Raw genomic sequence first — 13,203 nt, 5'->3', positions numbered from 1 at the left:
TACCCTAGAAATCATGTTAAACAATCTGGTTAAAAAGTGCCCTGCTCTCTTTCACAGACATCTCCACCTTGACAGGTAGGTCTTCTGGACCAACCACCTTTCCACTCATTCTCTTCATAGCTGCCCTCACTTCCTCCTTTCTAATCTGCACTTTGTGACCAACTGTCTTCCATCTGTCTTCCTCTCTCTTACATTTCCTACACCCATCAGTTCCTCAAAATTACTTCTTCCATCTTGTCAACACACTCTCTTCACTCATTAGCACATTTCCATCTTTATCTTTTTTCCACCTCGGTCTCTCTATAACCAACTGACAAAAGGCCCTCTTTTTTCCTTCTTTTAGCATCTAGTCTCACAAACAACTCACTGTAAGCATTTTCCTTTTCCTTTGCCACCTTTCTCTTTGCCGTATACTCCCACTATTCCTGTCTACTTTCTTCCTTTCCCTGTTCCTTCGAACACTTTCCTCACATTATCACTTGCGCCCTGATATTAAAGAATTATAATAGTAATTTCATATTATGACCTTTACTTAAACTGCACACTCATCATCGCGAAGGCGAAGCACGCAAAGTTTCGATGACGTCTCAGGATGACGCTTCTGTGAATGTGATGATGACAGTATTAGACGTCATGTGTATTTTTGACAGGACATTACAGGACACGGTGCCTCGTCATTTACTGTGACTCACTTTTTTATTCTGAGTACTCGCTAAAGGTCGAAACAGGTCGCAGTTGAAATATTCAAATGATACTCGTGTGCCTTCTGTCTCTGTCAGAGCTGTCTCACTCAGCTGGATGAGGAGTTTGTTTTAAACCCTCTCACCCTGAGCAGTAACCTCTACCAGCACCTCAGGAGCCGAGGCCTGCTCTCCCAGCCACGATACCCATACAGGTCAGCAACACGGGAGGATCATGATGAGTCTGTGATGATATTTATAGAGATGATCAAAGCTCTAATTTAAAGAATGACGTGATCAGTGCCGTTAGTGAAGATGTAGCTAAGTGAAGGTGATTGTAACCACAAGCTGTTGCCAATGATAAAGAAGCTTATTAAGAAGATTATGTTCAGGTTACAGATATATGTTAAGGAGATGATACTGAGGAGCTAAGCTGTTTGTGTTCCCAGGATTCAGCCACCACAGGAGGGCCCTAAAAGCACAGGCAGCAGACAGCCACGGCAGGTAAACACAGCAGCTTTATGACAGTCTGAAGGTCACTCTGCGATGCTTATATATAAGATGGGGGAAGTTTATGGTTCAAGAGCCATTTGACCGCATTCTGATTAACCACATTAAACATCTTTCTATGGAGCGTGTGCTTTAGTAATGCCCTTCAGCCTCACGTCCTCATTTGATCACTAGATGGCAGCACTCGCTGCAGTCAGACACAAACAAGCCTTTTGGACAAAAACGTGAAAATAAACATGAGAATGAAAAATGTGAAGTAAAGCAACATAATCCAATAAAACAACCGCATTGTTGTTTGGAGGCAGCGGTTGAGGACGAGCAGATGTCCGAGTTAAAGCAAACAGATAAAGGTGTTGTGCGAGCGTGCCCTCCGGAGGCAGTTTAGATAATCGGGCATTATTGGTGCACTCGGTTGAGCTGGAACTAGTTTTAACTGCTCAGTTTGTAGCCAGGTAGTCGTAAACTAGAGGTCAGCCAGTCTCAAACACTCTGAGGGTATTGTTTTTGTAAACTGTTGTGTGATGTCAGCAGTTTTGTTTGAATGGGAGCATCTGAGAGATGTATGAAAGCTGTCAGATAATGTGAGAATGCTAAGTAAAAACAATCACAGGTTTTTAAAGGAGGCCACAAAGTGAACTTGTGGTTAATGTTTAATGGTGCTTTGTGTTTTATAATCTTATCATGTCCTGGAAAGAAACTAGAAACTAAAAGTGCCAGATAAAAGTTTGCGAAATAAACATTTAAGCAGCTTCAGTGCCTAAAGTATCACAAGAATAATTTTGGATGCATATGAAGTCAGAAGTTTAGTTAAAACCTAAAAGTTAAATTTTATTTCAGGAAGTGGTTAAGTTACCTCATTGAGTCTGAGGATTACTGCGTTTCTGATGTGAAACAACGATAGTGTAGTGAATCATTCTTCAGTTTTATTTTAGAGTTTTCAAAGTGAGTCATAAACTCTGATTAAACGAGCACACAGTCTGTGCTGTGGTGCTTTCTGATACTCTACAATGTTGTCAAAGATAGCACTTTTGAGATGAAGTGGTTTTATATCACAAGGGCTTCTTCTAAAAGGTTCAGACTTTCCAGAAGATCATTCGGCTCGAGGTTTGTCTGGTGTTTTGAATGTATCGCTGCTGTGGTGGCATCCTATTGGGTTTTTTTACTGTAATTCCAGACCAATATTCAGTGCTTCGGAGTATATTCCGAGTATTTTCTAGTAGAGTGTAGTATTTCCTGTGGATTTCACAGGCAGTGTATCGCTCGTGAACTTTCACCCTAATGTTTTTTTTTATGTATTCCCATCAACTGAGGCCTGCTGTGTCCTGAGGGTGTATAGCTGTTGGCAGGGTGACTCATCGGGGCTGATAAGGCTGCTCACATGCAAATAGTTCACTTCAGTGGGAAAACGCAGGGAAAGTGTTTATTCGCTCTGTTCTGTGGCGAGCTGTCACTCCAGCTGACCTCAGACTTAAAGTCCAAACATAATGTTCCTTTTTGCTGCGTTCACATGTCCTTCCTCCTAACTCCTTCACATCCTCCTCTTCCACTCTTTCATCTCCCGTTTTCTACAAGAAAGTGATCTTGAGTTTGAAATTCAGAATGTGTGTGTGTGTGTGTGTGTGTGTGTGTGTGTGTGTCGCCTCCATTCAGCTACAAAACTACAGTCGCCAACTGGGAATGAACAACAAGGTCAGGGCCACCGTTGCTCCGCTACCCTCCTCCTCCGCCGCCTCCTCTTCCTCCTCGCTGGGACCTCCTCCCAGCAAGGCCTCCCGCCCAGCTCTGAACTTCCTCAGCAGCAGCAGCAGTGGCAGCAGTCGGGCCCCTACCCGGCAAGAGGGAAACGATGATGATGATGATGATAACTCTGTGCTAATACAGTAAGAGTGCTGCAGGGTTAGTAGCAGAAAGTGAGGAAAAGTCCATTGTTGCACACTTCAAAGGGGTTCCAGTGGAATTAGCACACCTGCAAATATATAGGCCCTCACACACACACACACACACACACACACACACACACACACACACACACACACACACATATTTGGCTAATTGGTCTCCACTGTAAAGCTGGTGAGCAATCAGGCAGCTCATAAAGGCTTTAAAGAACGGAAGAGACAAGCTAATTTGCACGTAAATGCACACAGGAGGCCGTGCAACACGCTGCGAGCACACTTACTCTGCACTGCACTCTGGGTGGTTCTTCTGACACTTTCTTTCATTTCTATTTATTCTCACTGCTCGCTCGAACAATATTAGTTAGATCTGAATTTAACAAGCCTCCGTCGCTGCATTTGCAAGCATGTGCGTGTATGTGTGCGAGCGTGAATGTGAGAAAGGAAAGTTTCAGCTCGCTGCCATGTGCAGATTGCTGAGTTAGCAAAACGTCAAAATCACACACCGTAAACAATGAAAAAGAAAAAAGCAGGATAAAAGATGAAAAGAAGGGAAGCGGCAGGACAATGAAAGCCTTAAACAGTCACCCAAAAAAAATGGGGGGAAGTAATAAGAAGTTGCAAAAAAAAAGAACAAACGTGGGTGGTGTGTGGGAGATCAGAAGAAGATTAAAAGCTGATGGATGTATAAAAAGCAGTGTCTGCGCGCTACAGCACGCACGCTGGCACGCACAGCTTTAAGTCAAAAGGAAACTAGCTACAAAACTACAATTGATGCATAATAAACGAGACGTGCTGCATAAAGACTTATAGTGCGCACACATGCACATTCCATCTTGAGCTCCCGTTCGAACACAGCTTCACTGTTTCAACGAGCCAGAGACAGAGAGGCCTCTCTGCTCGCCTTTACCCCCGCCGCCAGCTCTCTCTCAGAGGGTTTAAAGGCAGCGTGAGGGGGAGGAGGGTGGATGGAAGAAAACTGATAAAATCTCCAGTGTGTTCTGTGAAAACGTGAATATGACAACTTTGCATTGGAAAAAAACACTCCGTTGTGTCTGCGAGTGAGTGTGTGTGAGGCGATTTGAAGTTATTACATCACTGCTGGTTTGTGCACAGTTTTATATTTACACCCCGACAGTGATTCACATTCACACATTAGTTACGTTTGTCCGTCGTCACTGTTATGAATTCCTTTCCCGTGAATGAGCCTTGTCACACATAAGTTTAATGAGTCTCCCGCCATTCCACCCCCTTACTGAACCTTATAACATTTGGCACATCCCAGTGGCCAGTGACTTCATGACGTTGTGATGTCACACTACTTCCGCATTCACGACGACAACGATGCTTTTGTCTCTGAGAAGAATTCACCCGGACCTTCAAAACTAGCCACTAACATTTTCCCCACTTCCCCCCCCCTCTCTCTCTCTCTCTCCCCCGTCGCTTCTTCACTCTCGCTCTTCACTTTCTTTTTGATTCTCACGAGCGCTGGAGAGCTGAGTCAACTGGTGTGAATTTCATAAATTTGTTCAGATGCAACGACAGCAGTCCCTCTGTCCCCGGAGAGGTCAGAAGGCTAGAGCCGGAGCTCTTCTGCGTGACCTGCACACTGTTAGACACACTCCTCATTAAATGTCACAACTGTTACAGATAAATGTGATATTACCAGAAACTGACAAAAGTTCAATTGTTTTTGAAATTGCAGGAAGTTTAACAGTGTCCCGCTTGTCAGGTGACTTTTTCGATTCTTCGCTCTAAAGCAAAAGGTCTTCTCTGAAAAATGTTTTGCATTTCTCGTTGTTCTTTTTTTCCTCATCTCACAGTGTTAATTCAATCGTGTTCCTGTTCAGCTTTCTTTCATATATATGAGGTGTATATATATATATATATATATATATACACACACATGTATAAACCTGTATCTGATCTGTTCATCTGCTGTGGAATAATAAAATGCCAGTTTGTGGGCTGATGATTGCGGTAACATTTCTGTAGCATAAGGTGCTGATAGTAGAAGAAGGGCACCTAACCGCCTTTAACCTTTTACCTCCCACAGGTTTCCCTGCACATTAATAACATTATTGAGTTTCCCAAGGATGAGAGCAGAGTGAAAAGGCGTATAAATATGAAACTGTTGCATTTATTATTATTTAATGATTGATTGTCTTTGTCATCTTCATCATTATCGCTTAAAAAACTCCACCGCACAATTAAGTGCATCCAGTGTGTAACTAAAACCCTAAAAACACTTTTCGTTTTAAGCCATTCACCTATTGAAATTAACCTTTTTAAAAGTGCAGTATGCACCTTATCCTTACTCATGAGCTCTGGGTCTTAACTGGTGCTACTTTTGTTTTGTCATCGATATTTCTTTAATTTCTGTGGTATGTGACAAAGGAAGCAGCTGGGTTTTTTGTCTACTATCACCAGACATCACTAGTAGGTGAGGACAGGACATTGAAAATAGTGTGCTAAGCAATAAACCAATCCTGCCCAAATCCTGCTCTCAAGTGGTCTGTTGTCAGGAGCTTTACCCATCGTTACATATAATGTTTCTTTCACCACCTTTTCTCCAACACAAAACACACAGTGGAATGTAACCTGACACGCTCCTCGACTTGTCCAAAAAGGAGGGGGGGGGGATAGAGGTAGAATATTATATATATAACATATACCTTAGGTGAATGTGCAGTAGTAGCATCTATGCTGTAGTAGCAGTAGCATGTGGTGATAGTGGGAAGGAAAAACTCCTTTTTAAAAGGAAAAACCTCCAGCAGAACCAGGCTCAAGGAGGGGCCGCCATGACCGGGTGGAGGTAAAGGAGACAGGTGAAAACTAAATGCTGAGTGGTGTATAAACAGGTGCGTGAAGAAGAAATACTAATGGGTGCGTCATGGGAAGCAGCCTAGGCCTATTGCAGTGTACCTAAGGGAGGATACAGTATCACCTAATGTTGTATGGTGATATGGTACTGTGAGGTCTTTAGGATAAGATCTGGCCTGATTGTTCAAGACCTTGTAAAACACTTTTAGCTACAAACTAGCATTACATGTGGTTAGTTACTGGAGTTAACTGGTTAGCATATTTATTTCAACACACACACAAACGTCTTTAGACCTAAGCTGTTAACGCTCCACACAAAGAATGAACTTTGGTCTGCAGAGAATATTTGTTGGGTTTGGTGGTTAATTCCCACATTCTGTTATTTTCTTCAGACTAATAATCATACACGCTGACATCTCTCACAGACTGTTACTGTTAACAGAAAAGATAGTGATTATATAGGAACCGACAAACATTCAGCAAGGGTGCTTCACAGTAAAACTTCTCTATTTGTTACCGAGCACGAAGTGATATTTTGAGAAGCGATGGTGTGTGCAAGTCTCTGTGTTGCTTTTGTAAGCTTAATTTACTTTATTTATTTGTTTGTTTTTTTAAGCGTAGGAAGCTACTTTCTGCCACTGTTATTTTTAGTAGTGTCTATTTAACCTTTTTGGTAACGCTTATTGCTCAAGAACAGACTAAATCATTGTTTTTAGCAAGATGAATATAGACAAGATTAAATTCTCCAGAAGTATTGGTTAAAGTTATAAAATAAAATAAAATGTTAGCTTTTATTTGTTTTCACGTCAAAGCTGCACCATCAATAGTGTCATTAGCAATGCATCGTCACCTTGCAGAAACCATATTGGAAAACTTCATGTCCAAGTTATTCATTCTAATAACTTCTAAAAGGGTGGTGTTTTGTTTTGGTTTGGGGTTTTTTGGGGGACGTAATTCGCAGACGTGTCTGTGCATCAAACTAAACTCGATAATTCTGAGCCGCGTAAAAAGGCTTTTGTGGTTCAGCTGTCTAAAAATGCGGTTGTATTCTTTTTTGTGCCATCTATATCTGAGTCAGGATAATATTAGTGCTTTGACTTCCTGCTTTATGCTCAATGTTCCATTTCCTTTTTTGCTGCAATCTGCAGAGCACAAAAAAAAACATGCATCAGACTCTCTGTCTGTCCCACAGACTGTAACGCATTGTCTCTTTCCTGCGATTGTCCTGACTTGCCACAGGACTCTGATACTATACACATGGAAGAATAAGCACAGGAGTCACAGTTCATACACAGGCAGAGAATAATTATCTGTCTTACCAGCAACGCTGAGCGAGAATTGAAAGAGGAAGTTCATCTCTGTGAGGAGGAAGTGAGGAGGTGAAGTCAGAAGGTTACAGAACCTGAATTGGAAACCCGTAAGAGAAATCTTGAAAGGTCTCTACTCCTACATGTCTGAAATGCATGCACATGTGCACATGTGTGACATAAAGTCAGGAGCACAAATCTCTGAAGAGTATGCGTCCCAGTGATTATCATCATGAAAAGCACAGAAACTAGAGAACCTGAACCTGAAGTGTGGTCCACTGAAGCTCGCTGAGAAAAATCACTTCTTCACCACACATAACCTCTGTGCAGATAATCATTGAGGTTTTGCAAATGAAGCAGCATGAATGAGAAACTGACATTTCCTTTAGGTAGCACTGAAAGAGAGCGAGAGTGAATGAACCTCTATTTCAGACACACATGACTGAATTGGTTTGCCCACGCAAAGCCAAAAATAGAGCGCTGGTGGTCGACCAAGTCAAACACGAGAGGAAACCGGACAGTTTCATGTGTGTCCCGTGTCAGAAAGCACTAACGTCTTGTCAGATGCCCACAACAGGAGTGTGTCATATGCTACGCATCGCAAAGTTGAAACAGAATGAGGAAACGATGCTCAAAGTCGTTTTTATATTAAGAGGTGCAGCTGACAGGTGTCAAGTTTTCACAAGACCAAAATAACCCAGCCATGTTTGACATAAAAAATGGCATTTGCACAGATCTTAACATTTGAAGCCATAGCCTGACAATACTGTTGTTATTCCTTTATTCAGTAGAGTAACTACATCATTAAGAGGCTATTGGGATTCCTGACCTGATGAATCTCTCGGATGAAGTTTCCTCTGATTACATCAAAGCTGCACCATCAATAGTGTCATTAGCTATGCATCAGTAAATCTTTCGGCTCATTATTTTCCTTTTAGAGCCTCATTTGATGCAGTTGAGTCAGTTAACAGGCACTAACACAGAGTAGAGACCATATGTAGACCTTTGTATATTGTGTTTTGTGCGTTTTAGCAAATTAGGTAAACTTTAAGTACTAATGCATGGAGGTGGTGAGATAATCTGTAACCACAACTGTCCACAATCACACAGTTTTATGCAATTTGCAGATAGCCAAGCAATTGACTAATAATGAAGTGGACAGATATTTCAGAAACAATGAGCTAGGCTAGCAGCTTCAGTCTGGAAGGCCTTGTTCAGCAGCTCATGGGCCTTTGAGAATAGATGACAAGTGGATGGGGAATGAAAACAAGAACTAACTGGTGTGTAGGGCAGGAAAGACTTTATATCATAGTTTGAAATCTAAAAAAATTAACAAGACAAGGGAAGCACCACAGCAGGGAATCCAACAAAGACTACAGACACAACAGGACCATTTATACAAAGAAGGGTAATCAGGGAAAGAAATACGAGGGTCATGGCAAAGCATAATCAGGGACATTGCATAAAAAGCAAAAGCCTGTCTTATTTTGGTAGTTCATTGTTCACACTGTCTTGTGTTTTCCCTCCCTGCTCTGATTCTCTTAATATGACCCCCTGTGTGCCTTTATCGCCAGTCGTTCCCACTTCCCTCATTACCCAGAACCCAAAAGGATCACAAGCCCCTGGAACAATCATGAATGCAACTAGAAATAAAACCCATCCACCCATTAAATAAGAATACACAATTCTAAATTAGGCACAGAACCCAGGGGCTACGTCAATTTGAGGTTACTATACCGACTTCCTGACTTTGTTGTGTCCTAACTGCAAACATGCTAGCTGTGCGCTAGCTAACTAGCTAAACTATGGATGGACGGATTTCTGTTTTGTTTCTCAGACATCAGGGACAGATGTTTTCCTCTGCTCATAGTTTTCCTCTCATCTTTGGAAAGCTAGGATAATATGAGTGCAGCAGTTTCGTTTCTTTTTGCTGGTTTGTTTTCTGTCGTACAGGAACAGAGAAAAACCATTACAGTGAGCTATGTATATATTATCTATTACATATTTTTATGATTCATTTGGTTGCACATTTGCGTATCATAGGGCACTGCCCTGTTGGCCAAGCACCTACTGCCCTTCAATATGAAGCCTTCTGGAAAGGAGTTTTGTTTTCCTTCTCTCTTTCCACAGAAGCACGTGTTTGCGAAAAAAAACAAAAACAAGTTTCAGTGCCTCATGTTGTTGGGCTGGTCCTTTTCTCTTTCCGAAACTAAACTCTGACGTGACCTTTGACTAAAGAGGACGAGCAGGAGACCTTGGTGGGAAGAAGACAGTCACGCAGTGTTGAGAATAGACAGTGAAAAGAACAGGAAGGCTGTGACTGACATGATAATAGTTAATATAGTATGTGTGTGTGTGTGTGTTTGTGTAGACATGCAGTAAGTAACACATAGACCTCAAAGCTGCAGATAAAACTGTCTGGCCAGAGAGACTCATGTGTCTAGAAATGGTGCAAACACACCCACACACATACACAACTGGTGTCATGTCTGGTAGAGTAAAGCCTCTATATGTTTCTGCTGTCTGTTGATCATTCACAGCATCTTAACTTCGATGCGTTTGGTGTCACATAACCTGCAGCAGAGCGCTCACTGTTGAACTTGTCATTTTTCTCCATTTTACGGTGAGAAAACTCACAGAAGTTGATCTGAAACTGTGAAGTCTGATAAAGCCTTTCAGTATGAGGCTACCACACACACACACACACATACAAGACAACAATGTACACAACAAGGGACAAATGGTGGAATCCATGCAGATGCAAATAACACCCTGATACACATCAGTATCGAGTTGTTCATACGTGTTCGTGCACCTTGCCCGTTGCAGATGTGTGAAAGGTCAAACAGATGAAGAGCAAAGTGTGAAGAACAAAAATGAAGAGGAGGTGACAGAAAGAGCGGGGTGCTTTCTGTAACGTCGAAATAAGATCTGAATCTTAGCTGGTGATAACGGATAAATCCATCGGTTTGTTGTTGAGCATATGTTGACGGGATACATGCAGATTTAGTTGTGACGGCCTAGCCCTCTTCTGCATACCTGTTAAGAGGCAGTTTAGCTTTACAGCCTGTCGTGGAGTTCATTGCGAGGCTGCGCTGCAACTGCTTCACACTTCAGGAAATGCACATGACCAAAACAGGCTTGATAGCCCAGCACATAAAAAACTGTAAAACCACAAGCTGATATTTTAGCGCACTGCTTTTTGAACACATTGAGCATTTAAGTGCGTCACTGGGCGAGCTTCAAAAGTGACGGTAGCTCAAAGTTGTTAACTGGCTGCCGGTTGTAGCAGCATTTGAAAGGGAGATATATGCATGAAATCGTGCTTTCATGCATAAGATACACATCTATGCAAGAAAGCTGCTATACAAGTACAGTGCTAACCCTAACCCTCCATTTTTTATATTTTGCTTAAAGATTTTTTTAATTAAGTGGTCTTGAACAATAGTTCTCCAGGCTTTCTGAAGGTCTGGACATTTGTACCTGACATTTTCAGAGGTTTCTTTCTGTTTGTTTTTTTCTGTTAATGATTGACCTTTGAATCAGTAAAGCATAAAAAGTACAGCTAATGATTTGCCATGATTTGGGGCTAAAATTCAGCCAGTGGTGTTGGAGATCTCATTAAAAACTGGAAATATGAATACACAAAAGTACAATCAGATATTCATCCATCGTGCAATACCATCTGGAAAGTGTAGGATTAAAAAAGGCTTCATTGACAGCATGCATGACAGTAATCCCAACTACACCACCAGTGCAGTAAAAGTATTCATGAATAGAACAACATGCAGTGGAGCACTAGCATTCATTGGATGGCTTTCCCCCAAATTTCTGCACCAATTTGCCATTTTCATGGCAAAATATAAAGAGGGTGGCTCAAGACTTTTGAGATACGACAGCATGGCTGACATCTCCATAGGGCCAGAGCCATGTGACATATGGGTCACCTGCTCAACCCAGTGAGCTATACCAGCGTAAGTTATCAACTTGCACTGAATTATGTTGATTTTCTTCACTAACTTTAAATAGTCTAAATACTATTAATATAGTTGCTCTTTTCCAGTTTTACTGACCAAAACGCTTAAACAGACACATTCATTGAGGACTTTTATTGTGCAGAGCTTTTCCCTTTACACATTGTGTTGCTTTCCATCTGTATTAGTTTTCCCACCGTATAGATTTATCGTCAGGCAACATAAAGCGATACTAAACTATACTAATCAGCCAGTCTGTTGCCAGCTGCAGCACTTATCCGTGATTGGCCAGATGCCGCTAACACCATCCTTTTCCTGTGAATACACAGGGGAAACTCTGAGTTGATTTAGTGAGTTGATAACCAGCTTTGTGTGACTGCTGAATCCCTGAATGAATCCAGATAACGGATGGATATCCTGCATTTATTGAAGTTGTTTCAAAGTACCGGGCCCGGATGTTTGGATTGCGCATTTATCCAGCACAGAGTTATCCACGCTCATAACTCTGTGCTCAGTAACACTGATGTTGTTGTTGTTGTTATACTGAAACAGAGAAAACGGAGAAAGATGGTCTTTGTTTAGGCGTAACTGAAAGGATTAGCTCGGATTACATGAAAAGGTCCAGTGTCTTATGTTTTAAACAAAGAATGAATGAATACATAGTGTGACTGGATTTTCTTAATCTGGTCACACTAACATCTTCTTCACATTTCTTTGCTTACCACATAATCGTTCTCATTTAGCTCCGGGGACTTTTTATGCGACCGTTTTTAAAAATGAGCCTAAAATTGCAACACACACTCGCTCTCACTGACAATGACATGAAAGAAATAAAATGTGTGTCACTTTATTACCCAAGACACTGCAAAGAGAGAGAAACAAAACTTTTTATGTCACTCGTGGTCTGCACATTTACACAGACAAAAAAAAATTAAATCACAGTTCCTGTTTTTGTAAATGATACTCAGGCAACCGTGTCAAAGTATTTCAAAAAAGTAAAAAGAGTCAGTTGCGCGTCTAAAATGCTAAAATGAACAGCTGAAATGTGCAAAACTGTAGCTTTTTTTAAAGCTCGAACAAGTGGAGTCACATGAGATAAAGAACGCATTGAAACCGAACTCAGCATGAAAGTTTGCGCAGTTTGCTTTATGGCCAGAATTTGGGCAAAGTCTTCTCTGGAAACAGACACTGTAAATGTGTAAACAGCTTGTTTTGGATATTCCAAAGAGGAAGTGCTGAACCGAATAAAAGAAAATGTTGACTGCATGAAAACAGTGCCGTAATGTGTGTGTGTTGTGCCCTTTCCCCAGCATTTTTTTTTCTCGCAATTGGTTCACTGAGAGTTTAATGAGAAAGACAGAAGCTCACTGCCGCTCTTGTACTTTGTTTTTCTTCCCTCGTTCTGTCTGAAAGAAGGAGGAGTGTTAGAGAAGTTGGGAAATTTACTTTCAATATGTAATCCAATTACTCCAGCAGCAGGTGAGGGAATAAAAAAAGAGGGATAAAGAGGGATGAAGGGGATAAATAGCAGCAGTGGCTGCAAAGAGAACAGCCTGTACCTGTTTGCAAGCCAACCAGACACAACTTGGCTCATCCAAGCCAGCATTCATCATGTCAGCGTTTCTTTTTTCCCCCCCTCCGTCTTTAAATCTCTTTGTTCCGACTGTTTTGTCACCCTCAGCTCAGAAGAAACCCTCACATCTTCCCATCTCGTGTGCCCGCCGTCCTCTTACGGTATCTCTCAGGAGTTAAAATGCACAGCGTGTCTGACACAAACCAGCCACCGTTTTAACTGTCACCAGAGCAACCGGACAACAGAATTAAAGCAGAGATGGAGAAAGGAAGGAAGAAAGTAAGAAAGGACGTCTTTGTGCTTCTCTTACTTTTTTTTTTTTTTGAGGCTGGGCTTTAATGGTGTGATTAAGTGGCTGGAAACCGACAGAAACAACAAAAACAGAGCGTGGCAGCAGGAGAGAAGCGGAGGATGAGGTCAGACTGCGTCGCTGTCCTGTTT

General features: G+C 41.7%; 1 protein-coding gene across 2 annotated transcripts in view; it reads left to right on the top strand.

Moving 5' to 3' along the window:
• m1ap (meiosis 1 associated protein) overlaps positions 1 to 3,074 on the top strand; it is a 52,044-nt gene extending 48,970 nt beyond the window's left edge. For both annotated transcript variants that reach the window (XM_085351029.1, XM_085351028.1), the window contains exons 9-11: positions 780 to 895; positions 1,130 to 1,184; positions 2,841 to 3,074. In XM_085351029.1, the coding sequence (XP_085207155.1) occupies positions 780 to 895; positions 1,130 to 1,184; positions 2,841 to 3,074 (405 nt within the window). The remainder of the gene's footprint in view (positions 1 to 779; positions 896 to 1,129; positions 1,185 to 2,840) is intronic.
• The last annotated feature ends 10,129 nt before the right edge of the window (positions 3,075 to 13,203 follow it).

This window comes from Diplotaxodon limnothrissa, linkage group LG3, assembly GCF_057381915.1.
Source record: "Diplotaxodon limnothrissa isolate DT_005_m linkage group LG3, D_limnothrissa_male_GT1.1, whole genome shotgun sequence".
NCBI lineage: Eukaryota > Metazoa > Chordata > Actinopteri > Cichliformes > Cichlidae > Diplotaxodon > Diplotaxodon limnothrissa.
This window is presented reverse-complemented; position numbering and strand designations above follow the sequence as displayed.